At 34.4% G+C, this 25,951-nt stretch overlaps 1 protein-coding gene across 2 annotated transcripts; it reads left to right on the top strand.

Moving 5' to 3' along the window:
• Positions 1-6,711: 6,711 nt before the first annotated feature.
• On the top strand, positions 6,712-24,644 carry LOC145690979 (uncharacterized). Of its 2 annotated transcripts, XR_014132311.1 has the most exons (3): positions 6,722-7,256; positions 20,966-21,102; positions 23,706-24,644. XR_014132311.1 is itself a non-coding variant. In XM_081766455.1 (2 exons), the coding sequence occupies exons 1-2, from the start codon at positions 6,980-6,982 to the stop codon at positions 13,488-13,490; spliced, it is 477 nt and encodes a 158-aa protein (XP_081622581.1). In that variant the 5' UTR covers positions 6,712-6,979; the 3' UTR covers positions 13,491-14,260. The 2 variants fall into 2 exon arrangements, 1 of the variants encoding a protein (XP_081622581.1); XM_081766455.1 differs by lacking the exons at positions 20,966-21,102; positions 23,706-24,644 and adding an exon at positions 13,291-14,260 and having other exon boundaries at positions 6,712-7,256.
• Positions 24,645-25,951: the final 1,307 nt, after the last annotated feature.

Below are 25,951 nucleotides of genomic sequence, written 5' to 3'. Positions count from 1 at the left end.
GCTCATGTGGTTCGGATTCCACGTTAATCAGTAGGTCCACGTCTCATATAGCCTCGCTGCTGAAAGGGACGCTAAACTAAAATCAACTCAACTCAATATATTTAAGCATTACTGTAATATGTTGTGTGTGACTCAATTTTTGCAGAGTTGCACTTGCGTTTTTCATTAATATTCAACGCTGTAAACATTAATATTGAACATTGTAACATGAATAGATAAACTATCCAATACTCTTAATCACATTTGCTTCTAGATAGCCCATAGTCATAGTACTTGTTCATACGTTTAGACACCGATACTATAATTGCGAACCTGTTTTCTTTTCAGATGTTTAGATTGCTTTATACATTTTCTCTCAATGGGGCAGAAACATGGACTTAAGCAAAAGGGACGATAGGAAATTGCAGGCTTTTGAAATGTGGGTGTGGAGAAGAATATGGATAATTAGAATGCACATTTGATTTCACATAATATGAAGTATGTGTATTTTCTTTAGGGTTTTTGATAATTCTCGGTGCTTCGGATGCAATTCGGGATAAGATATGGAGTAGAAAGAATTACGTTCATTTCCAACATGAATGTTTCCGGTTCTCGAAGTGGCTCAGTAGTAGACCGATCAGTTCTGATATGTAGGATTCCTGTTTTGATCCTAGGTCTCGTTAAGTGGGCATTTAGGTAGATAAACATCCTATCCGTGTGACTTCTCAGGTTTGTCCCGAACCCGATTTATCTCACGTTCTTCAGTCTACTATGTCGTCCATCATCACCATCACCTACTCCCATAAACTCAGAGCAGAATTGGACACATCGAACTATAATAATAATAATAATCTCTATCAAACTAATAATGCTGTGCAGCGCAGAGTTGAACTATTTCTTATTTTTTTATTAAGTTTACAATTACATCGCCTGACATATTAATAATTTCAACAATATACATAATAACTTCCATTCTATAATTATTTACATTCCAAGAAAACACACTACTCACTTCATGAAAAGAAATTCGGAAGTAACTCTGAAACATATTATTTAATTTGAAAAGAAGAGGTAACCATTACCATTGAGTGATCTCAACCATTAGTAATTGGTCTGGAAAACCTGGCAGAAAATGTACGCATTATTGATGTAAAATTTAAGAAGTATAATATTACTGTATTCAACATTGACGTTAGTGTTTTCCCATCCTATTTCGTTCATTGATAGACCTACATCACTATCAGAACTACTAAAGGATATATCAACACACTGTTCTTGAGAGAAAATACTGTCTTCGATTGAAGACTCTGAGTTTGTATCAACCTTCCTATTACTTGTTGTAAATGAATTCTAATACCGACATCTCTTTCACTTTTGCTGTGCAAAGCCTTTTTCTTTGGTTTCATCTTTCTTGGAGTTGCTGTTAGTATTCTTGTTCGGCCACTCCTCTTTTTCTCACGGTTGGTTTTATTAAGAGGGGTAGGCAGCCTTCGGATAAGGACGGATATTCTGAGTGAATACGAACGCAGTGGAAGATATTACTGCAAAATATAACATATGTAGTTTCTTGGATAGCTAATATAAGCGAGCTTTGAGGCAGAAGCTCTGATGAACCATGGTCCATACCCTCAGATATGACAGCAACATTCTGCGTGGTAAGGTTGTCTATAGATTTTGCTGGTGAAACGGTGCGTTTCTGTTCAACGAGGGATTTGGACGGTCATTTACTAAAGATATCAGAAATTAGTCTTCTGTAAAAGAAGCACTGTTGAAAGGGTATATTACGGTCTTTTTAAATCGAGATATGATATTCTATTGTGTCACAGCACAGGGTTATACCCGTCCTATATACTCATCAATAGAATGAGGAGAAATAGTTTCTCCTTGGTTATTATTCAGCCAGTCATTGCACACCCGATTGTAATGGGTCTTCAAAGGTCCATAAAGCGAAACATCCACCAGTTGCAGTTTGACTGCAATGCGGGCTAAAATGTTCATAACACGCTATTTTGGTAAGCATTCTCTACCACAATGATGTTTACGAGGTTTTCGTGGTGTTCGAGGAGCAATATGATTGGATTTTCTTTCGAATATTTTGAAATTTGGTTAATGTGTTCTAAACAAACACCAAATACCTCAGCAATCATCCATCCAGTGATCCTTGTTAATACCAAGCTATGAGGTGGTATTTTCGTCAGGAAGAAATTCTTGTACCCTACGCTCGAATATAGAAAAACTGGAGGAATGCTTTTCCTAACTGAATTGAAGGTATAGGACTGTCACTTGTTCAGCACGTTCCGCTCAAGTTACCTGTCCGAATTGATTCTGTCCTCGTGAAGCTATCACAGGTGGCGTTGTGTGTATGGTACTAAATCCAGTTTGATCACAGTTAAAAGTACACTTCAGAGTGAAGTTTCATTTCTCATATGCTGATTTCAAATTGTTCAAAAAGTCGTCCACGTTCTGCTTATTGAACCTGGTACTTTTTGATAAACTTTTGATTCCAGGGATCACAGAGATAACTGAGGGGGATGCTCCATAAAACCATTAAGCCAGCCATATCCCGCCTTTTTCTGCACAGTTTAAAATTCTGGCATATTCTTCTTCAAGGCATTTTCATATGCGTAAGTCAAAGTTCGTCCGTGCCTCGTTCTAAGCCCATAGTTCGTCTTACTTGCGCTAACGAGAGTTTCTCACAAAGAGATTTCCTTGAAATATTACAGCATCTCCATTTGAGTCTTGCTTGTACTTTTCAATATGTTGTGTTCTCTTGCTACCTCTCAAATACTCTTCTTTTTCTATATTACTATCTTTACGGCTTGCAGAATATCACTGTTTGCTGTTTGTATTTAGTCTATGTTTATCTTCTTCCACTTCCGTGGCATTTTTCTGAAACACTGATGAGAAAAAGTACTAAATAAATATAGCGGTAGTCAAGCGGAAACACAGGAATTATAATAAAGGTACCCAACGTTTTCACACTTGTGAGCAGAAAGGAGTGGGACAGTGTCTCAATCCTCCTCAACTCATCATGTTATAATCCTCCTTGTATATCCACTTTTACTACTGTCACTATAAAGCCACGAACTCTGGTATTAGAATCATACAAAAATGTTCTAAATATACTTTCAATACCTAACTCTCTACTTTTATATCAAATCCTCTACTACCTCTTCATATTGTGAAATATGTTTATAATATACATCTGATATAATAGTTATCAACGGTGAAGGAAAATCTGTCTTTGCTTCTAAAACCTTGTGCACGTTCAGAACCTGGTAGCAATGCTCATTAGACGTAGCCGCCACATCTGCTAGCAACCGCTATGGCTTAACACAAATCACCAGAGAGGTATATCACTGTCCCACATCTCCAACTGTCCTAAACCTCACACTTATTCCCTATATTTGTGTTGGTTCCCTGATACGGATTTTTTTTTTTTAAAAAATCATTATCTGAAAGTGCCAACGGGGTACATATTTGGGCAAAATTTTACTTACGGTCTTACAGCGACTTCAGTCTTGTGATAAAGGTATAAACAAAGAACTTTACTTTGCTTCAAGACATAAATTACCTATAAGACACCCTTTAAAAATAACATAATAATTGAAATTATAACGTAAAGGTATGGCGCATGTTTGTTTTAGATAACCACCCACTCAAGGGTTATGCTCTCCATGGGGGAAAGAGAAGTGAAGGGTATTTCGAGAAAGGAGTTAAAGATGGTCTAAGGGATTTTAAAATTTTTGTAATTTTATGTCATAAACAACGTGAGTAAATAGGACATTACGATCTTTACAATCGTAATTATAATGATGGTGGAGAAAGGAAGTTTTACAATGAATTATGGACATCATGATGAAAATATTTGGATTTACATTTCGTCATATTGCGTTGTTGAGTGAAATCTATGAGACGACCCACACAGCATGAAATATTTCCTCAACCAAAAGAAAATATTTTCCTTGATTTGCAAAAGGTTTTCCTTCTCTGGAGATTTCCATTCTGGTTTCCCTAATGTATTCCGAATATTTCCCAAAAATATTTTCTCAAAAATGTTTGTAAAACATTTTAGAAATTACCGAGAGTACATTTTGAGAATGCTTGCCAGAAAGTAAATCCAGGAAAATATTCACAAAATATATTAGAAATATTGTTTTGGATGTATTGTAATATGTTTTCACTGTTCAGAGGGGAAATATTTTCGAAATGATACTAAAAATGTTTTCCATATATGATACGGAAAACAATGAAATGAAATATATTCCATATATTTAAAAAATGTTTTCTAATACGTTATTAACAATATTTTCTCTTTTTACGAGAAAACATATTGAATATATATTTTTAAAAACGTTTAGAATATTTTAAAAATAAATTCTTTCGTAATATAAGAAATATTTTTTAGAAATATTTTAAAAAGGTTTACTTAATTTTTTACAAAAGTATTTTGGTAATCTGCTCATATAACTTAAATGAAGCATTTCCGACCAATATTTTAGTATTATTTCCAGAATATTTTATCGAATTTTGAATATAAAACGTTAAGACAGGGAAAGGAAAACATATTAAAAATGAATAGAAAATGTTTTTCGTTATGTTTTGGAAAATATATTGTGTTTTTAGTGAACCACATTTTCTGATATATTATAGAAACATTTTTACATTGTTTTCAGAATATACTCTATCGTTACTGGAGAAAATATATTCCTTGTTATATCTGAGAAGTATTCCAAATATTTACCGGAAATATTTTTTAAAAAATGTTTGGAAAACATTTTATGAAGTACAGAAAGTATATTTTTAGAACATTAGCAGGAAAATAATGTAAGAAAAAATACACAAATTGTACTAGAAATATTGCGTTGGATGTAATGTAATATGTTTTCACTGTTGAGAAGGGAAATATTTTCGAAATGATATTAAAAATGTTTTCCATATATGATACGGAAAACAATGAAATGTAATATATTCCATATATTTAAAAAAAAGTTTCTAATACGTTATTAGCAATATTTTCTATTTTTACGAGAAAACATATTGAATTTATTTTTTTAAAAACGTTTAGAATATTTTAAAAATATTTTTTTTCGTAATATAAGAAATATTTTTCAGAAATGTTTTAAAAAGGTTTACTTAATTTTTTTACAAAAGTATTTTGGTAATCTTCTCATATAACTTAAATGAAGCATTTCCGACCAATATTTTAGTATTATTTCCAGAATATTTTATCGAATTTTGAATATAAAACTTTAAAACAGGGAAAGGAAAATATATTAAAAATGAATAGAGAATGTTTTCCGTTATGTTTTGGAAAATATATTGTGTTTTTAGTGAACCACATTTTCTGATATATTATAGAAACATTTTTACATTGTTTTCAGAATATACTCTATCGTTACTGGAGAAAATATATTCCTTGTTATATCTGAGAAGTATTCCAAATATTTACCAGAAACATTTTCAAAAAATGTTTGGAAAACATTTTATGAAGTACAGGAAATACATTTTTAGAACGATAGCAGGAAAATAATGTAGCGAAAATTTTCACAAATTGTACTAGAAATATTGTGTTGAATGTAATGTAATATGTTTTTAATGTTGAGAGAGAAAATATTTTGGAAGCAATACTAAAAATGTTTTACATACATGATATAGAAAACAGGAGCGCATGTGGTCGGATTCCACGTTAATCAGTAGGTCTCGTACCATATAGCCTCACTGCTGAAAGAGACATTAAACTCAAAATCAACTCAACTCAATGAGGCGAGTTGTGACCATACTAGTATGTAGCTGCATTTGCACGCTTTTAAAACATGTATTATTGTGGATATCAAATTTGCAACTTAAATTTTCTAATATACTTACTTCATTCAGGGTTACACAATTATTCTATATAGTTTGTTAATATTCCTCAGAAATCTTTTAGTTGTTGGCATTTGTTTACACAAATAATTCATGACAGAAGAGTGTGTGTGAATGTATAGTTATATTTGTGCGTGTGTGATGGTCAGTGAAAAACACACAAGTTATTTTGACAGTACAATGTAGCCACGTCGCGTTCAGTGCTTACCATTTTTCAGATGGAAGTTATCTCTTCCCTCTTAATATGTTTGGACAGCTCTGCGGGGAAGTCGTGGCTGGCGTTTCTTGATATTAAACGTTGCTTGCTTCATTAACGTGTCTCTGAATACAGAAATTAGCATCACACGTTATAGTTAGACATCACTGAAATTGACTCTCCATAGGACGTTTAGTCTTGGAGCCACTTTACATACCGATTTGCGTTAATGCAACGCAAAAGTAGTGTTTCATTTGGCCGGCTTAGAAGTCACGCAGAGTTTAGTATAGGGTAATAGTATACATGAGAACGTCGTGATCTGCGTTTCTTCTGTGTTCTATTACCACTTCCACATGAAATACCATAAATTTTCTACGTAGTACAATAGTAAGAAGTATCCATGTCCACAAGACATGCAATATGCGTTAAATTCCCCCACCCCCTTACGCACACATAGTCATAGATAACGTACAAGGGCACTACACATGCAGATATGAAGTACAGGTACGGTCTGTTTTATTTTCGTATCAGTCGATAAGTAAATCAATGTCGCTTTGTTACCCCCTTGGTAAGTTCGTAGATACTCAATGAATAATCCCTGAAAGTATGAGCGTCCAGCTCCTTCGGGAACTGACGCGGCTTTACGTATACTATATCCTAGTAGGGTTCTGTTTACGACATAAAATGGGCTATTTATGTGTGCTGTGACATTTTCAGTTGAAACATGGGCTGATCCTGAAATACGAATTTAATTATTAGTGGAGATTGAGATACAATATAAAGGAATGTTCCTTGCCGGCCTGGCATCATTGGAATTTTCGTATGTTTCTGTGTCGTGCATGTGTATTTTTTCAAATTTTAAAAATTTTATTCTGTGTTATGCAGGATTTATACTGTACCAATTATTATCCGGCGAAGTAAAGTACAGGAAAATAATATATGAAGCTTAAATACTATCACGTTAAGTTGTGTGAAGCGAAGAGTTATCTAAAAGAAGGAATCATGTATTCTCCGACTTCTGATACGAGATCTATAGGGAAGTTAATGGATCGATTCAGAAGCTATGTAGGTACTGAAAATACTTTTCCGAATAGACCTATAGCCACAAAGCTAAATTTTGACGACACATTCGACCTTTTAAATAAAAGGAAAGGGGATAGTGATGGCCAAAGACAATTACGGAAAAAGAAAAAGGAAGAACCATTAGCAGAGGAAGGTAGGTATCGACGTTGGAGATATTTTCGATAAAGTATCTTGTGAGCATAAAGTGTAAAGTTAATGTAAACTGAAATGAGTGTGCAATGAGTCTGAGAAAGCAAACTATAGATTAGTCTATTCCGTGCAGTTTTACTATCCGGATCCATAGTGTATGCAGTAGTAGGAGTAGCAGTAGAAAGGTTAGAAGCTCCTCCCCCCAGGGATTCGTTGGGTTCTGTTCTCAACATAAAATGGGCAAATTAAACACTTTCCAAAATTTTTCTGTACATTTTACAATGTGTGGATCCGTATAGTAATACTGCACCGTCTTTTCTGTTCTAATTTGAGGTTCCTGATTGTAAGGGCCAGGCTTGGGTAATAAAATGTGGGGTCAATTACATAAGGCGAGAATAAAATTAATCGTAATGTACAGGATAAATCTGGGATATAGTATACAACAGGTCCTCATCATTTCCCGAGGACTCACGAAGTTCAGTATTTTACGGATTATTCATTGAGGACCTAGGAACTTGAAAATGGGGTAACAAAGCGATTTTCATTTACTTATCGACTGAAACTTGTACATGACATACCACCATTTCTATACGTGGTGCAAGAGTTTGAACTATCCTCGAGTACGGTGCACTTTATGTGCGCCTCTGTAGTGCCCTTGTACTTTATATTTCACTATGTGTGTGTGGGGGGAGAAGGGACTTGAACGCATATTGCATGTCTTGTGCTCGTGGATAGTTCTTACTGTTGCATTACGTACAAACGTGATGGTATTTCATGTAGAAGTTGTAATAGCACATGTAAGAAACGCAGATCACGGTGTACTCATACTGCATATTCCAGTGTGAGTACAACATGATCTGGGTTTCTTATGTGTTCTATTACCACTTGGACATGACATACCACCATTTCTGTACGTGGTGCAAGAGTAAGAACTATCCTCGAGTACGGAACACGATGAGGAGCTGTTGTATACTGACAACTTCTTAATTGCTTCTTATATGCGAGAATAAACCATTAAAATGGGGTTAAATTCCGAAGTTGGGCGTCCGTTTCCAGCGAAATTTTTAAAATTTACAGGAAAGATATGGATAATTTGATCGTTTGTGTGCTTGATAATATATAAGAGTCTCAAAAAATCTGTTTATTTGTTATATAGAAGCGGTTATAAACATGGGACTATACCGCGAGCGGAGGGAACTACTTGGCGCAAGGTAACCAAACAGTTGCATTGTGGGAAAGAAACGAGAATTAATGTTAGCAACATGGCGAATGTGCAAGGGCAATGAACTAGTAGTTTTAACATTTGTGAACCAATACGTTGATAACGAGCAAAATCTTTTAAAAGTTTGTGAAGAGCACGGAATAATGAACCTAATAACAAATTACAGAAAGTGTGGAAAGGAGATAACAGCAAAAAAATTTGACGAAAGCGGACGCCCAACTTCGGAATAAATGCCTTAAAATGTACAGGAGAAATATGTAAATTGTTCTATTTTTCAATATCACTCTTTACTCGCAGTCGCACCTACACTTTGCTGCCTCCTCTACCTTTACCCAAGATTTAAATCACTTGATTTTTTAAATAAAAATCGTTGATTTAAATCAAATTCCGAAATAATTTAAAGTGAAAATAATAAAGTCCCGTTTCTGTTCTGTTATTCCGATTTTATGGAAGATGATAATCATAATACAATGAGACTCAAATGTACAGTATGTACAGCTTTGAAAACAAGTGTCATGCAGAGGATGATTAGGGAAAATCCCGTTTTGAACGGGTAACAGGGCAATCCTGTTTTCTTCTCTTCGTAACATAGGGTTTATATTGTAAATCGTTAGCTATTCCAACGGGGGAATCACCATCGACATTTAAGACGAAGATTCTTTTGTGTGCGCGTCTATATATTTGTTCCCAGATAATACGGCGTATTTAGAAGTTTCCTATCCCTCTCCGATTTTTTTTTGTTTTGTTTAGACTTTATAACTTTAGGCAAAATTTATGTATTTCGTGCCGCAAGCTAGTTACAATTTCCTTTAAAATATGCCCCTGCCAAATATCAGTGACTTTTGAGGAAAAAAGTGTCACTTTAATAAGCGTTGCTGTACTTTTTCCTTAACGCTTAAACTTTTAAATTATATCACCTATTTTTAGGTGATAGGGTAAAATCTTTTATTATTCGATTAAAAAAGTACCAATAAAGCTTTTTACTTCGTTTTTTCAAGATTGAAGGAATTGTAGAGCACGTTACATATGCTTTCACTTCTCTCTGCGTCGAGACATAGGATGTGAGGACGTCATAAATTAAAAAAAATATATATATATATTTTGTGCCTATTTTTATTATTTTTTGGCGGGCCTAAATTTTGCATTCAGAATACTGAAATTCTGCACACTCGTTCAGTTCACCCTTAGTATTTTTCAGTTGATTTCAGATCTCTGCGTGAAAACAGCGGGGTCCAGAGGGGCGAAAATGTTAAAAAAAAAAAAAAAAAGATATTTTTAACAAAAAATAGCTTTCTTCGCGATTTCCCCGCCTAAGATGGAGACATATGAATGGTACCATCTGAAAGGCTGTTCTGTTCCGAAGAGAATGATGTACGAACCATGATCTTAGGATAAATAGGGATGTTTCAGTAAACTGTTACCTGAGATCATGTTTTATACGGAAATCTGGGGTATTCGGGGATATTATTTTTCGCGGGCTTAATTTTGTATCTAGAAGTTTGAAATTTTGAACAATCATTCACTTCACCCCTTAGTATTTTTCAGATTTGTTTCAGATTGTTGCCTTTAAACACAGGCGGTACAGAGGGGTAAAAAGTATAAAAAAAAAGAGAAGTGATATTTCTTAACAGAAAATCCGTTTTTTCGTGATTTTCCAGCCCCAGATAGCCTACACGATGGACACATTTGAATGGTACCGTTTGAAACTGTTTTATTCTAGGATAAATAAGATGTCTGAGGAAATTTTTATACTACATCCGTGTCATCTGGGGTATGGTGAGGATGTTCTTAGCTCATTGTTAAATATTTTTCCCGCCCTTATTATTCAAGATAGAAGCTTGAAATTTTATACACACATTTAGTATTTAACAATTGATTTTGAGATCTGTGGGTTAACACAAGGGAGTCCAGAGGGGATCAAAATTTGAAAAAAAAATCAGAAAAAATCCCGACATCTCTCAAAATTTTCCGCTTCAGGGACATGATAGGGAAAATGTGAGTGTTACCGTTTTAAAGGCTGTTCTATTCTGAAGAGAATGAGGTATGAACCATCATCGTAGGATAAATAGGGATGATGCTTGACTGAAAGTCTATAATTTACCAAAAAAAAAAAAAAAAAAAAAGCCATAATTTAAAGCTAAGAAACATTGTTTGTGATTGATATAGGTTAACGATTGGGGATTAATTCAAAATTCAACCCCAATACTTTCACTTAAATGGCATAATTGGCATTTAATACTAATTTGTAATGCTTTTTCTTCAGTTCGCGAGTTGTATTATACGAGGAGAAAGATTTGATTTAAATCCAAAAAATCGATTTAAATAAAAAAAATCATCAAAAATGATTTTTTTAAAAAAAATCATGATTTTTTTCAACCCTGCTTTGAATTACGTTTTAAAACTTACACGTCGGATTACGATTTTCATCTGATTATTTCATCCATATTCACATTCCTTATATTTTGATTACTTATATACATTCTTGAACAGAGTCAAATTTTAACTTTCCGGGATGAGTGCTGTAGTAATTTATGGCAGAACGAGCGGATGTATTTTTTGTAATAGTAGAGGTTATACAACTTGATTTTAATTTGTATTGTAATGTATTTGTTTTAGTTTACATTTACGTGGGAATGTACTATTTTAGGTCCGTATAGATTTGCAAAATTTACAAAAGGAGTACTACTTTTATTTCAGGAGAGCAGTGTGTAATTAACAGGGTTGGCTGGTTTAAACCAGCTGGTTTTTTCAAAAAAAACCAACTGGTTTAAACCAAAAAAAAGAAGAAAAAACGAAAAATGCTTTAAATCGTGTGAACTTCATGGTGACGTTTCCACATATCAAACCATCCGCATTACATTTATCTACTTTCCACCCTTTAATCAAGGGGTCCCGTGTTTAATTCTCGGTCGAACCACAACCCATCTTTCAGGTGTAAACCAAGTAGCGATTCGAGGTGTCCCTCTAAGCAGGAGTCCTCTCCGTGATAAACTTGGTATTTCATAAGGATGTTAAGCCTAAACATACGAAATGAAACCAAATGATATATTTCTACTTGAATGAATGCCTGTTGTTTTATAAAGAAGCCAAGGTTGCTTAAATATATTGATAGAAATTGCCAAATTTATCAAGTGCCTACGTAGCTTCCAACATCAGCTTGGATTTGACTTGGTTTTAATTTTATTGAATGATATATACATACCAAATTTGTAATTTAATACCTCAATTTTAGCGTAGTGATTATGATCCGTTGACCTTAAAATTTTACATACAGATACATGTAAAGTAATAACAGGATTTTCCTAATGGCTAAGGCGGGAGTTACCCGATTTATATATAATTCTAGGTATTATGTTTTTACTTGTGTAACTGTTTGTCTTTTTGTCCTTCTGAAATTACTCTTGACAATTATATTAACAAGTAGGACCATGTAAAGATCAGTACAACGTATTTTTATCAGAAGTCCTTCGTGAGTGAATCGGCAATCGCGGTTGTGACCAATTAGTCCCGGTTTCGTGTCCAAATGGACAATTTCTCTTGGATGTAAGTCGAGAAGCGGTTTGGATTCCGCTTTAAGCTTGTGACCCCTTCCAGCATAACCTTGTTGTTGCATAATAACACCAAGGGGAAACAAACTAATTTCTGTCCATATTTAATATGAATACATAGAGTAAATTATTTACACCAAAAAACTGGTTTAAACAAACAAACAAAAAAAGTTTAAACCTCCCCCCCAAAAAGTTTTTTTCAATAAAAACCATGGTTTTGGCCAACCCTGGTAATTAATAACAATATATGATGATTTTAGTCTTTACGTAATCATTAGCTTACGCGCATACGCACCCTCGCTGACGCACTTATTCCTTACGGACGCAACTTCACGCTGCCCCATTCCTTGTTGCGCTCCTGTCCTGACTCGGTTATGTAGCATTTGTAGTTTTTAGTGGCAACCACATACCCATGTTGGTTGGTGTTTATATCACAACCGTTTCAATGGCATTCCTTCGAACGCGTATTTACACCCGTAACAAGTAAGCCTTCCTAAAGTGTCTTTCGCCCAGTAATATAACTCTTCCCGTAAGAAATACTTTAGTTGCTGAGACTGAATTTACTGATCAAAGTTTTGAAATGTAATGAATTTGAGTATGTGGAGCTAGGACAGTACTTTATACTTTTACTTGTTATCTGGCGTATATTGTCTTTCACTTTGAGTTCTGTTATTATGCTGAATAAAATTAACAAGTCAAAATACAGATATAGGCGTAGTAACAATGCAGAACGGGCTGTTCTTTTCATTTTTTTTAATATATATATATATATATATATATATATATATATATATATATATATATATATATATATATATACAAGAAAGGGAATTTCCATAAGTGATGACAAATTATTGTTGTGTTTGATCTAGTTACGCATCGTGGTTTTAGTTGTTAATTATAGAAAAGCGTAGCGAATCTTCTACAATTCGACTCGATCGGCATTTGTTTATTTGTTTTTCGTTTGTTCTATGTTAATTATCGTAAAAGTTAAAATGAAAACGCGGCGTGTGTCTTTCTTCAACTGGCGGAAATAATTTTATTGCTTGGGGTTGTAAAACTTCAAATGAAACGTTTGTTTTATATCTTAACGCTTATGCCATGTAGTCTAAAGAAGACGTGGGGATCACGGTGGTTCATTTTTAGAATGCTTACTTCTGGTGCGTTGGGTAAGCAGGTCACAATACTTCCTTGAAAATTCTTACATATTTATACAGAAAGCAAATTTAGGAAAATTATAATATTTATTTTTATTATTATATTTTCAGTTTTAGCTGAAAGGTTAGAAACAGCGGAAATGGAACTAGGTAGTTGTCATGCGAGGAACAAAGTGCTGGAATGCAACATTAGGGATCTTAAGACGTCGAAAGAAGAAATGGAATGTAAGCTGAAGCAAGAAAGACAAGCTCTAAAAATAGAAAGGGATCATGATAAAGAAAAGCTGAGTGAACTATGTATGTTCAGATAACGTTCCATAGTTATACTCTTTATGCTAAACGAGATGGATGAAGAATGAACGTAAATAAATAAGAAATTACATTTTTGTACTCTTCCGCAGGGAATCGAACGTGAGACTACGTGCCCGAAATGCACACACACTAGTAACTAGATCAGCGGGCAGTACTATGTATTTTCAGATTACGATATTCATTTCTTCTTTTTGTATTAGAACAAGTGTAATTTGTCAGTTAATTACGTTACACAGATACAGTTTATTCAACTGAGTGTGAAATTGGGGGGTGGAGGGACTGTAGGCACGGTATTAAATAGTAGATCTCTCAATGCACCTAGTTCGATCCTAGAGTATGTTAGTTTATGATGGACAACGTGATAAGCGTGAATTTTCTTTTTTCCTTCACAGTTTCTTTTCACCAATTCTTTCATCAGTATCCCTAGTTCGATCCTAGGCTGTGCGAGTTTATGATGAACAACGTGATGAGCGTGAGCCGCAGCTTGAGGCGTGAGCGTGAGCTTTGGCTAAAAGTGTAATAATTGGTTTCTTTCTTTACCAAAGTTTTACATTTAATTCACATAATAATGCCGAGTGAGCGTTAGCGAGTGGAGACGGGTTAGTGCCCCGCAGGGCACGTTGTTTTCTGTTTTTATTACAGCTAAATGGGAAGACGTTCCTGTGTTCTAGAAGATTGCAGCCTTCTTGGTTATGTCACTAACCGTTACAGTAAACAATATAACTTTCTCCACGTTTCTTTATATTAGTATATATCAGGGTTGGCAAAAACCATGGTTTTTATTGAAAAAAAAACGGTTTTTTGGTTTAAACCAGGTTTGTTTGGTTTAAATTGCTCTATATATTCATATCATATATGGACAGAAATAAGTTTTTTTTTTTTTTTCATCCTGATGTTATTATGCAACAACCGGGTTATGCTGGAAGGGGTCACATAAGCTTAAAGCGGAATAAAAACCGCTTCTCGAGTTACATCCGAGATAAATTGTCCTCCATTTGAACTCGGAACCAGGACTAATTGGCCACAAATGCGATACGTCTGCCGACTCACTCACGAAGGAATCCTGATAAAAATACGTTGAACTGATCTTTACATGCTTCTTGATATAATTGTCAAGAGTAACTTCGGAAGAGCAAAAAGATAAACAGTTGCACAAGTAAAACTATTATAGAGAATTACATATGGACAATTTCTAAGTACTACGGAGTACAGAACTAACTTAGTTCAAGTTAGTTAACAATGACTTTTATTGGTCCAAATTAAAGAAATACAACGACCTAATTTGCATATCAGTAAGAAAAGTGAATAAAGATACGAATTATTTGAGTCCACTTTGGCTCAGACTCATTTATACATAAATAGATATCAAAAATAGTTCTCATTTCACTAAATGCCTCTCGTGGGATCTGTATGACCCCCCCACACACACACACAAAGTACGGCATTTCAAAGTATTTTATCAATAGTAAACGTTGAAACGAAACAATATTTAGAATTTTTCTTTGATTGCAATTACATAACAATAATAACAACTACAAAAAAAAAAAAAAAAAACCTTTATAAACTAAAAAAAAAAAATGCTTTTGTAGTATAATCTTTTTGAGTAATGAATGGGGAATTCAGGTCTGAATATAACACGAATAATATATGGGAGTGAAACGTTTAAACCAGCCAACCTTGGTTTAAACCAGCCAACCCTGGTATATATATATAGGGTGTAAAAAAATTTAAAGCATCAAACCTACAGAGGTGATTTGTCACATCAGAGCAAAGGAATAGTTCATATGGACCTGTGGTAAAAAGTCCATACTTTCGAAGCTATAGACTGTCGAAGACATAAAAAAATAAACTTTAAAAATCTATAGCTTCAGTGTGGGACCGAACGCAGTCAAGGAAGACATCACTTAAGAACTAGTATGTGCCCTGTTCAGTACCATGTTTCAGAATTCTGTGGTGCTTGCGTATCAATGGACAGTTTATGAGCACTTCAACTTTTCTGAGTATTCCTCAACTGGCTCTATAAAAATTAATGTGTAAGTGCCGCAAGATTCTGAAATATGGATATTTGGATAGGGCACGTACTAGCTCTTAAGTAATGTGTTGACTCGACTGGGATCGGTCTCACAGTAGTGGAACTCTGGACCTCTAAATTTCCTTTTCGCACGTTTTCGGCAGCCTGTAACTTAGACGTTTGACCACGGGTCCATATGAACTTTGTTTTTCTTTTCGTGTGCAGAGTAAGAATTAAATGATAACTTAGCTGCTGATAGTCGAATTTCGGTTAAAACTACGCTAGAAGTCGTGTAGCCGAATAGTAACCGAGTAGTACTCAGTGATACTACACTTTGCCTTTTCCTGGATTACTATAGTACGGAAGGTATAACGTCGTTGCTTTCCCGTGAAAACTTGTAGTGACGTTTATGGGGAGTTGCCAGCTTGGTTACACGTGGCTCGCTGAGCGCAGTGAATGGTGGCTGGTGATTTGCGATCCTCTTACCACACCCCCAGTGACGAGCAGGTCCAAGTGCGGGAAGCCAATGACGCTATACCTTCTGACCTTTAGTTACCAAGAAAATTGTCAAAAGGTGTTAACCAACTTACTTGGTTACATTAAGCAAAAGGAATAACAGCTGTACAGTTTTGCGGTAAAATCGTCTTTGTAATTGCTCATTGCACTTAATTATTGCCGGTACTTGGGCTGTTATAGACAATTAGTTATTTTAACCCCTCTTCCTTGGTTGCAGGACTCAGTTATTCAGGATAAATTAACACGTCTCAATTGATCTTTCTTTTCGAGTATCGAAATTCTTATATAATATTAAATTAGCTGCAGTATGGGATATTTCAAAGTAATTTTTTCTGGTCACAGTATGAAACATCCTCAGATATGCTAGTTGTCATTGTCGTGTATGCGATGCACTAACCAATTAAAGTAGTGTATACTAATTACGGCTCTCGATTAATTTAATCGTGTGGTTGGCGTAATCATAAATATATTCATCTTTATTAAAAATTAGTTGCTATATAGATGTATATGTAGTATATAAGCGAATTTTAAAGGGAAATGTAGACATAGTAACTCCCACAGGATTTTTTTACAGGGGGAAGTGGGCAAAATGACCGACATACAAGCAAAGACGCGGATACAAATACCTAGAACCACATAATATTTAATGTAAAAAAACAATTATTACAACTCACTGCTAACTTCACTAACTGTTGTGTGTGAATAAAATAATTTAGCATATTTTAATACTAATTAGGAAAATCCATTGCTAAAGCAAGTGCTCCCTGCAGCGGGCGGCTATGGTTACAGAATACAGTTTTAGTGTTATTGATACTTCGTAAGTGAAATCCTCATTTAGTTGGCTCGAGGAATCTAGAATACAATAGTGCTATGATAAAGAAAAGAGTAAGTTTTTATATTTTAGGTATGTTTTGTATTTGTAACCTGTTCTTCTTTCCGAAAGTATTTTCTCCTTTAGAACAACTTAACTCTGTGCTTCAGAAGTGCAGAAGTACATCTCTTATGTAAATCAGGCGCAAATATAGGTATTGAAAATTGAAAGTAAAGATTACCATGAAAAAAAGCAATGATAGAACGACAGTGCGAAAAATATGAACCAACCAGTGCTAGATAGCCACTGAAAAGCACGAATATTATTAACAGAGTGAGCACAAGGGCGTAGCAGGATGAGCTTGGTGTGCTTCCGTATGGAGCGGGCATGTCAGCGACGGTGGATATGCACGTAACCGAGGGTAGTGTAAAAATTTTATATCCCATACAACTATGCCTTACATCTAATAGAGCTTTACTTTACTACTGTGGTTCTGCATCATCACTTTACATAATGCCTTGAGTTCATAATAGCTTCCTTACGGAGTACTATGCATTACGTTATACGTATTTCTACCTATGATAAATATTATAATAGATATAAGGTTCCGATATATAGTTAAATGTATATTGCTATTGCAAAATGAATCAACATATAAATAACATAAATAATGGTTTGCGGCTTCCATTTCAACTCAGCCAAAAAAAAGTACCATCACCATCTCAGATATTGTTGAAACTTTTTTTTTATAGCAACTAGACATGTTTTTTAAATGACCCGTATTTTTTGTTGTCGGAAAAGATTTTCCCTCCAAGTAATGGGCCATCAAAACGGGAAGTACAATTTACGAATTTTAGAGGACGTGGAAAATGGTAAACTTCGTAGCCTCATCATTCAGCTATGGAGACAGATAGTTATAATTCTTGTTGTGGTATGTACACTCATGACAAAAATTATTGTCGCATGTCTATAAATATGTTGTTGTAGGAATATAATTTGATAACGAATTCGTCCGGTATTTCTTATAATGTTAGTATGTGTATAATCGGGAAAGACGATGTATGTGGCAAATTTCATGTCAAAAGAGCAGTAAATAAGAACAATAAAACGAAAATAAAACTTTCTTGTTCATTTAGCAAGATTTTGTTTTACTCATTCTAATTTTCGTGTTTGTAATTCTTTTCTTCTGAAATTTACTACGAATATTCATTTCCCGATTATACATGTAGTGTCAGTATTAATAGTACCCTGCAAAATCATTATCAAATTATATTCTTACAAGAAGACAGTTACAAATATGCGACAATCATTTTGGACATGAGTGTACATAGGGATATAAATAAAATATATTTTATTATATGGTTTGCGCATGCGTATCTTTTGGTACATAAATTAACAAATGAACATAAGTTTATCTCTAAAGTCGAAGTTTGCGTCGAGCACTTCTGGTTCGAATTTTAAAATTCTATTTTACGGTTGGTAAGACCTAGTTACGCGCTTCTCGAAAAAAAAAAAACTTGTATTGCTTGTGTATGCAACCGTCTTGTCGCAAAAAAATTCGAGAAACCGTCAAATTTTCAAAAATCACCTTTCTCGAAATCACCATAATTTAAAATCCTGAAATGTCAAATTGTTCAACTTTACATGAATAATAAACACCCCAAATAGCATTGTCGACCAATGCTTCATGAATGGACTACAGCCTCTTGAAGTTAGCGAAGTTTCATTAACTTCAATATCACCGTTGGCAACACTGAAAACAATGAAAGTGCAACAATTTTATGATGTTTGTGGTTCACATTCATTAAATAAAGAATAAAAATTTCTCCTGGCTCCTTTTTATTATTTTGATCAAAAAGGCTCTCTCAAATTATAAGATGAGCGTCCCCTTCTCCGTTTTCTTAAACCGATGTAACCTGAGGTGTAAATTACGATTACGAAACAAAGTTTCACTGATTTTTTCCACTCTGAAGTAATTATTTGCTTACTTAGTGTCTTCTTCGCTAATAGCATGTAACCATGGCAGATGCTCCAATAGGTGTAGGTGCACTCACAACTCGTAGCACGTTGTCGATAGTCACAAAACACTTATATTCTCTTCTCTTATTCTCTTCTGGAAACCTGTACCCTGTTGAAGGTGCATGTGGAAACAAAGAAAACATAATGAAATGAAATCTTGGGAGTTTTACGTCCCACGTTTATGCCGGTTAGGCTAAAGGAGACAGTGATTATGAGAAATGAGTGAAATGGCGGAATGAAGAAAGTGGGAGGAAACGAGAGAACCCCGAAAAACCCACCAGCACGGTGTTTGTCCACCACAAAGTCCACACGGCGCGAGCTGGGATCGAACCAAGGACCCCAAGCACCGGAGGTGAACGCTCTACCACTGAGCCACCGCGCCTCCTGGAAACACAAAGAACACTGCAATTTCATGTAATATTTGATTTATTGATAATATTTCTGCTATCCATCAGTGGTTATTATATATGTATGTAACAAAAGTTAATTTTTGCAAATTTCTTAAATCTACACTTTGAATTGGAGAAGCTCGATTTTGGGGAAAGCATGAAGTTAGTCCATAGTGACCCGTTACTGCCATAAAAGCCAAAGATGACTTCGGTAAATACCAGCTACCGGTCGCACACTTTCCCACTTTTTTTTTATTATTATTATTATTATTGTCGAATTCGGTTTTTGGCAACAAGACGAGAGTAATACCCGGAGTTGGTACTTGCACTATACTCACGAATTTTTTTGCTGGTTTAATACTGTGAATCTGTTTTTCGTTTTCCTGTGTTTCCACATTCTTATCTCCCCTCTCCGCAATACGTCGCAGAGACCCTTACCACGGCCGGTTTCACTGAAAAGCCACTGCTTTATCGGACCTGTCTGCATCTTGGACATCTGAAAGCAATTTTTAAAGTGGAATGCAGCACCATCAGAAATCACTGAAACGGTTTATTAAATTGTAGACACTTATTTTCACATACTCGAACCTTTTTCTATAACGCGTATTTTCGCTTTTCTTCGAGTATTTTTAGAATCTTATTCATGGCTATGAGTACGAGCCGAATTGTGTGTTTTGTCATCGCTTATTACGGCAAAACTGTCAGTTGTTTCATAATAATATATCACTCCCGTAAAGGAGATTTGCTCGTTTCTCCAGTGATCATTCTGAACTTCCCTTTGCAGAATAACAGTCCAATTTAAGCGAAGTCCACATGCAGTAAAATAGAATTTTTATCTTGAAATTTTACACGGTGCTTTTCGGTAGCATTTTTTTCCACTTTCATTGTTGCAAACTGTGACTTCAAAGTTAACGAAAGTTCGCTAACTTAAAAAGGCTGTAGTTCATTCATGAAGCATTGGTCGAGAATGCTATTTGGTGTGTTTATTATTCATGTACAGTTGAACCATCTGACAAAATTTAAGAATTTGAAATTATGATGTTTTCGAGAAATTGACGATTTTTGAAAATTTGACGATTTCTCGAATTTTTTGCGATGAAACGGTTGCACACAGAAGCGATACTTTTTTTGGGGGGGAGCGGGTAACTAGGTCTTACCAACCGTGAAAACATAATTTAAAATTCGAACCGGAAGTGCTCGAAAAAAAGCATGAACTTCGACTTTTCACATAAACTTACGTTCATTTGTTAATTTATGTACTTAAAGATACGCATGCGCAAACCAAACTATAATAAAATATAGTTTATTCATATCCCTATGTGCATACCACAACAAGAATTATAACTCTACATGTCTCCATTGCTGAATTGTGAGGCTCCGAATTTGACCATTTTCCACGTTTTCTACAATTCATGAATTGTACTCCCCGTCCTTGATGGCCCATTACTTGGTGGGAATTTTTTTTCAACAACAATAAAAAAAAGCCCCTTAAAAACATGTCTAGTTCCTATTAAAAAAAAGTTCGAACAATATCTGAGATGGCGATGGTACAATTTTATTATTTATTTATTTATTTATTTATTTTTGCCTCAATTGGAACTCAGATATCTAATTTAAGTTAAAAACAATGTACATTTCTCATTAATTTTTAGTTACTATAAAGATGTGACAAAATTTGTAAAATACTGTACATATTTTAATTTTTTGCATTTTCCTTTTCTATAATAGATTATTAAAACACATGGTACAAAACGTAAGAAATGTTTATTAAGCACTGACCTGTTCCGAGAGAGAAAAAATGATTACGAGCTGGTTTTGGAATGAACATAGCTGTTCTGTATGTTATGTATTGGGTAGTTCAGGAAGTGAGTATTTATTGAATGTTTTATTATTATTATTCGATATGCCCATTAAACCATATAGTTGAGACTATTGTATTGATAGAAAGTTGAGACACTATAATATTGATAAATTTTCATAGAAATAGGCACTAACTATACATTTAAATAGGAAGAATGGGTCAAATAGAATTTACTGTAGGCAGCCAATGACACCCCAAAATAAACAAACTTCTGTTCTTTATAATATATCGAACGTAAAGGAACGACATTGGTTGATTTGGCGCTTTATTGATGCATTTCGAAGGAAAAAAGAGAAGCAGGACACGAGACAATGCTTCAAGAAGACGATCCGCCCAAGAAAAGAAGAAAATTCCCGACGAGAGCTCACGTCGTGGTTCGGATTCCACGTTAATCAGTAGGTTCACGTTTTGTATAGCCTCGCTGTTCACGGGACGTTAAACTCAAAATCAACTGAACTGAAAGAAGAAAATATATTCAAGCTGATAAAAGAATTCGCCGTACAGAATTTTGAAACTGTTGACATTGCAGAATAATGCTGGATTTGGCCCATAATTCCGTCATGGAATGTTAATGTCATGGTAATTGTAACATAAGACAAAGTAAATTATTCAATAGGTATATTAGATTTCACTGTTGTTTCCTTTCCAATTATCTGTGTTGCAAATACGTAGTAATAAGCAGTAATGCAGTGTAATGAATTGCTATGAAGTTATGAATATCCTTTACGTTAGAGATATTGTAAAGATAACTTCACAGAAGTTTACTTTGGGTAGTTGTAGGATGCCTACAGCAAATTTTATTTTAGCCCAATATAGATTCATGCTGAAAAAAATTTCTGCAGGTCATTGTCTCCAATTTTCCTGAAATTAGGATATATCATTCTAAAAACAAAATAATTATACCCATTTTTTTCTGCACTATACAAAAAAAAAAAAAAATAGAACTAAATTAAGCATTTGTTGCAACTGAGACTTTCAGTGACTGTTTGCCATGGCATTTTAAAGAAAATGTGGATCAAATTTAACCTTTCCGAACTTCTTAATTTTAGGTTGTGCAGTTATTTTTTAAGTGATATTAATGCCTATTTTTAAGGCTTTTAGTACGTAATCATCCGGTTTCTATTTTTGAAGTACATTATAACCCATTTAAGTAGATTAACCTATTTAGATATACGGCTTTGCGTCCAAACATCTCGCGCCCAAACGTCCTGCTCCGGTATCACAGGGGGGTATAGGAGCAGAGGGCTGGTGTTATTTATCACTAGCCTTTAAGATATATCTATAAGTGAGCATAGTGAGAAGGACCACATATACTTCTACCTTATTAATTTATACAGTATGGCTCTAAATTCGGTGTACAAAAGCAGAGGGGTGACTCCTGAGAGTTTAAAAAAAAAAAAAAAAAAATTCCAATAAACATAGGGCGGAAACTCCATCGTTTATGTGTTATAGGCTGCTGAAATCATGAAAAAATGAACTTTAAAGGTTCATAGCTCCAAAACTATGGGACCTACCTTGGTCCGGTCAAGACTTCCCTATCCAAAAATGCGTGTTTCAGAATCCTAAAGTGCTTCCACAACAATGTTTATAGAGGGAGTTTGACTACGGGCCTATGATATAAAGTACTCTCCAACTACCTCCATAAAAATTGTTGCGTGAGTACCTTAGGATTCTAAAACATGTATTTTTGGATAGAGCACATATTAGTTCCTAAGTAAAGTCTTGACCCGACTTTGGTAGGTCCCATAGTTTTGGAGCTATGGACCTTTAGAATTGATTTTTTCATGTTTTCGGCAGCCTATAACACGTGAACGATGGGCTTCTCGCCCTAAGTTTATTGGAACTTTTTTGTTTGTTTTACTCTCAGGAAACACTCCTCTGCTTTTGTACGACGAATTTAGCGCCATACTGTAGGTATCGTTAAAAAAAATGTAAATATTAAGCTAGGCTTAATCTGCACTTTTTAAAAAAAGTTTATATCTCTATTACTTTATGGCAGGCATGCATATAGCGGAGTTGGGATTTGGGCACCAGAGTCCAGCGGGCAAGCTCTGTGTCGGTTTTCTACATTATTTATTTACAAATACTGAACAAAAATTCAGAATAAATTAAATCTTTTAAAAGTTTTTTTCTTTTTAACTCTTTTTAAAGCGAGCTTATCTTCTTTATCTTTTAAGTCGAAGCAGGAAATATAAACCACCGAACGATTTCTGTATATGAACTCTGTCAAACTCGTAACCCAGCTGAGTTACTTTCCTTCCTTCGCTCAGTAATACTCATGCATCTACAGTTTCCATTTTCATCCTAAGTTAAGTTTATTGTGTTCTGTAATATCATTATTTTAAGTTTGGATCATAGTTTCAATTCTATATCTACACTATAACTTTATTCAGCGTACCAAATTTGAGTGATAGTTATTAAGATATTTAGTATATAACTTCCAAAAGTATAGGAAACAATGTTTTAGTATTTTGGATAGCCTGAAGTAAGATAAAAAAACCCGCATAAAACGCTTCGTTTGACTTAACCTTGATTCTGAGATATCTTTCGTTTTTAAATTTTGTCACACATGCTACAAATAGTAATTTTACAATTGGTTTATTTTAGGAGTCCACTGTGTTTGGAGGCTATCAACCGAGATGATTTCAAGGTACGCCGCACACAGGTACTACATAGACGGTACCAAATTTGACCGTAAGTAAGGATGAATCCCAGAAAAAGGAAGAAAGTGTTGTGACTCACCTAGCATTTCAGTGTCTTTCTATGTGATAAACTATCATCAGCCTCCCATCATTAGCGCGCGGCTTGCTTAATTTGCAGATTCGACGAAAAACGTTTTATATATAGAGTGTTTGGAATAGAGACATTTAGTATAGGAAGCCCAAAGTTCGTAGCGTCAACATAACACCAATTTAAAAATATAGACTGAAGATCTAATTAATTCTTATTGACTGTGATTTTTTTATTGGCGTAGCTCGCTTCGTGTGATGTGTATGGTACTCATTTAAGCTAATTTGCGGGTATATTATGCTTAGTTTTAATTTATGGCAGTTAAATCACACTTCAGATTCTAAAGTAATGTATAATATACCTATTTCGTATCGCTAAATGTATTCTTAGATGAAGGTGACAGAGAACTTTTCAAGAAATAGTTTAACTTATTTTGTGTGTGTTGAGGGGAGGGGGGACGTAAGTAACCGCATGATTCTGCTGCTTGGTTTTCGGTGATTGGTACAGTCATCTTCTGAACTACAATACTAGGGTGTGGGGAAGAGTTTGTAAGGTGCAACTCTGTTCGAACTTTTCTTACAAAGTAAGTGTGTTTTTTTTTATGTTAAATAAAACTTGTTAAAATTGATACACTGATGAGGTGTATATACATTTCAAACTATTATAATGTATGGTATGCAATTAGTAGACTTAAATTAATATAGACTTTTTGTTTATGTATTCACATTAAATATATTGTGTACTACAAATGTATACTTAATGTAAAATTTAATACATTATTACTGTAATTATTCTCAATAAATCTACAGGATTTTATTTTATGTATTGTTTTTTAAAGGTTCATTCCTTTATTTGGCTTTCGGTTTATGTAATTATAAGTAATGTAGGATGGTGGAATTTTGATCATTTTAAGGATAATTTCTTTATTATATACGATAACTCAAAGAAATAATCGATTGTATATCGCATTAAATATTTACATGATATAAAATAAGTTATTTTCCCCATTTATCATGTATAAATCTTATCACCAGTGGGGTTTTGTAGTATAGACACTGGTTGTCCAAGTACTTCACAAGTTGCGGTATAGTCAATGCGGTCTGGTTGCTTGAGCACTGACTTCAGGAGTGGTAGAATGAATGACTATTCGGAAACAGTGGGTAGCCTAGTGGTTAATGCATCGACACGGTAAGTTGAAGTTACAGGTTCAAATCTTAGTCAAGTCTTGCATTTTCTTTCCTTTTGTAATTATGTACTTAGCTTAGTAGACCTGATTTCTTTATACTCGAGTTATTTCATCATGACTTTCAACACAAGGACGACATGAACCACTCACATGTTGATAACTGGGATGTCTTCCTTGTGCTCTGTCATTTATTCTACGCACTACAATAGCTGTTTTAGTGTTGTGTAAAACATACAACGAAGAGCACAATTAAGACACCTCGACTGTGGACATCTGAGTGGTCCACGTCGTCCTTGTGTTAAGAGTCATGGTGCAATAAAATGGTTTCATGGTGATATGATCACGTTTTATAGTGATTCTTTATAAGAAAAACTCATTATATACACGTGTTTGTAAGTTTCGTATATTTTTAATACTTCTGTAAGAAACTGTACTATAGCATTTTTTTTAGTTCCATTAAGAATACTTTTCACAAAATGCATGTGATTTGTTCCGATTGTTATTGTTCCTCTATATCATTTTTCAATGAATATTGGCATAGATATAGAATGTGTCCGAGATAATTTAGTTTTCTTCACTTGTATTGCACAGTGCCCCCTGTGGTGTCGCCTTGTAATATTAAGGGATCCCGGGTACATGACAAAATATTTAGAAAATATTTTCTGTACATGATAGAAAATATTCAGAGAATATAAGGTAGACAAATCAAAAACATTTTCAAATTACTTTTCTTGGTGTTTTGTAGCAGTAGCAAATGATAAGAAAATATTAAACTAGTTTCAGACGAATTTGTGCTAACAAAGAAAATATTTACGATTTATTTTTCAAATAGCAATTGATATGTTTTTGATTTGTTATTGTATGTAGTTTCAGAACGTACTTAAAGTATTTTCTAACATTTTCTGGTTTTCGCAGAGAAATATTTTAAATTCTTTCT

This window comes from Thermobia domestica, chromosome 7 (assembly GCF_964235325.1).
Source record: "Thermobia domestica chromosome 7, izTheDome1.hap1.1, whole genome shotgun sequence".
In the NCBI taxonomy this organism is placed as follows: domain Eukaryota; kingdom Metazoa; phylum Arthropoda; class Insecta; order Zygentoma; family Lepismatidae; genus Thermobia; species Thermobia domestica.
The sequence above is the reverse complement of the archived record's forward strand: the minus strand, read 5'-3'. Positions and strand labels throughout refer to the sequence as shown.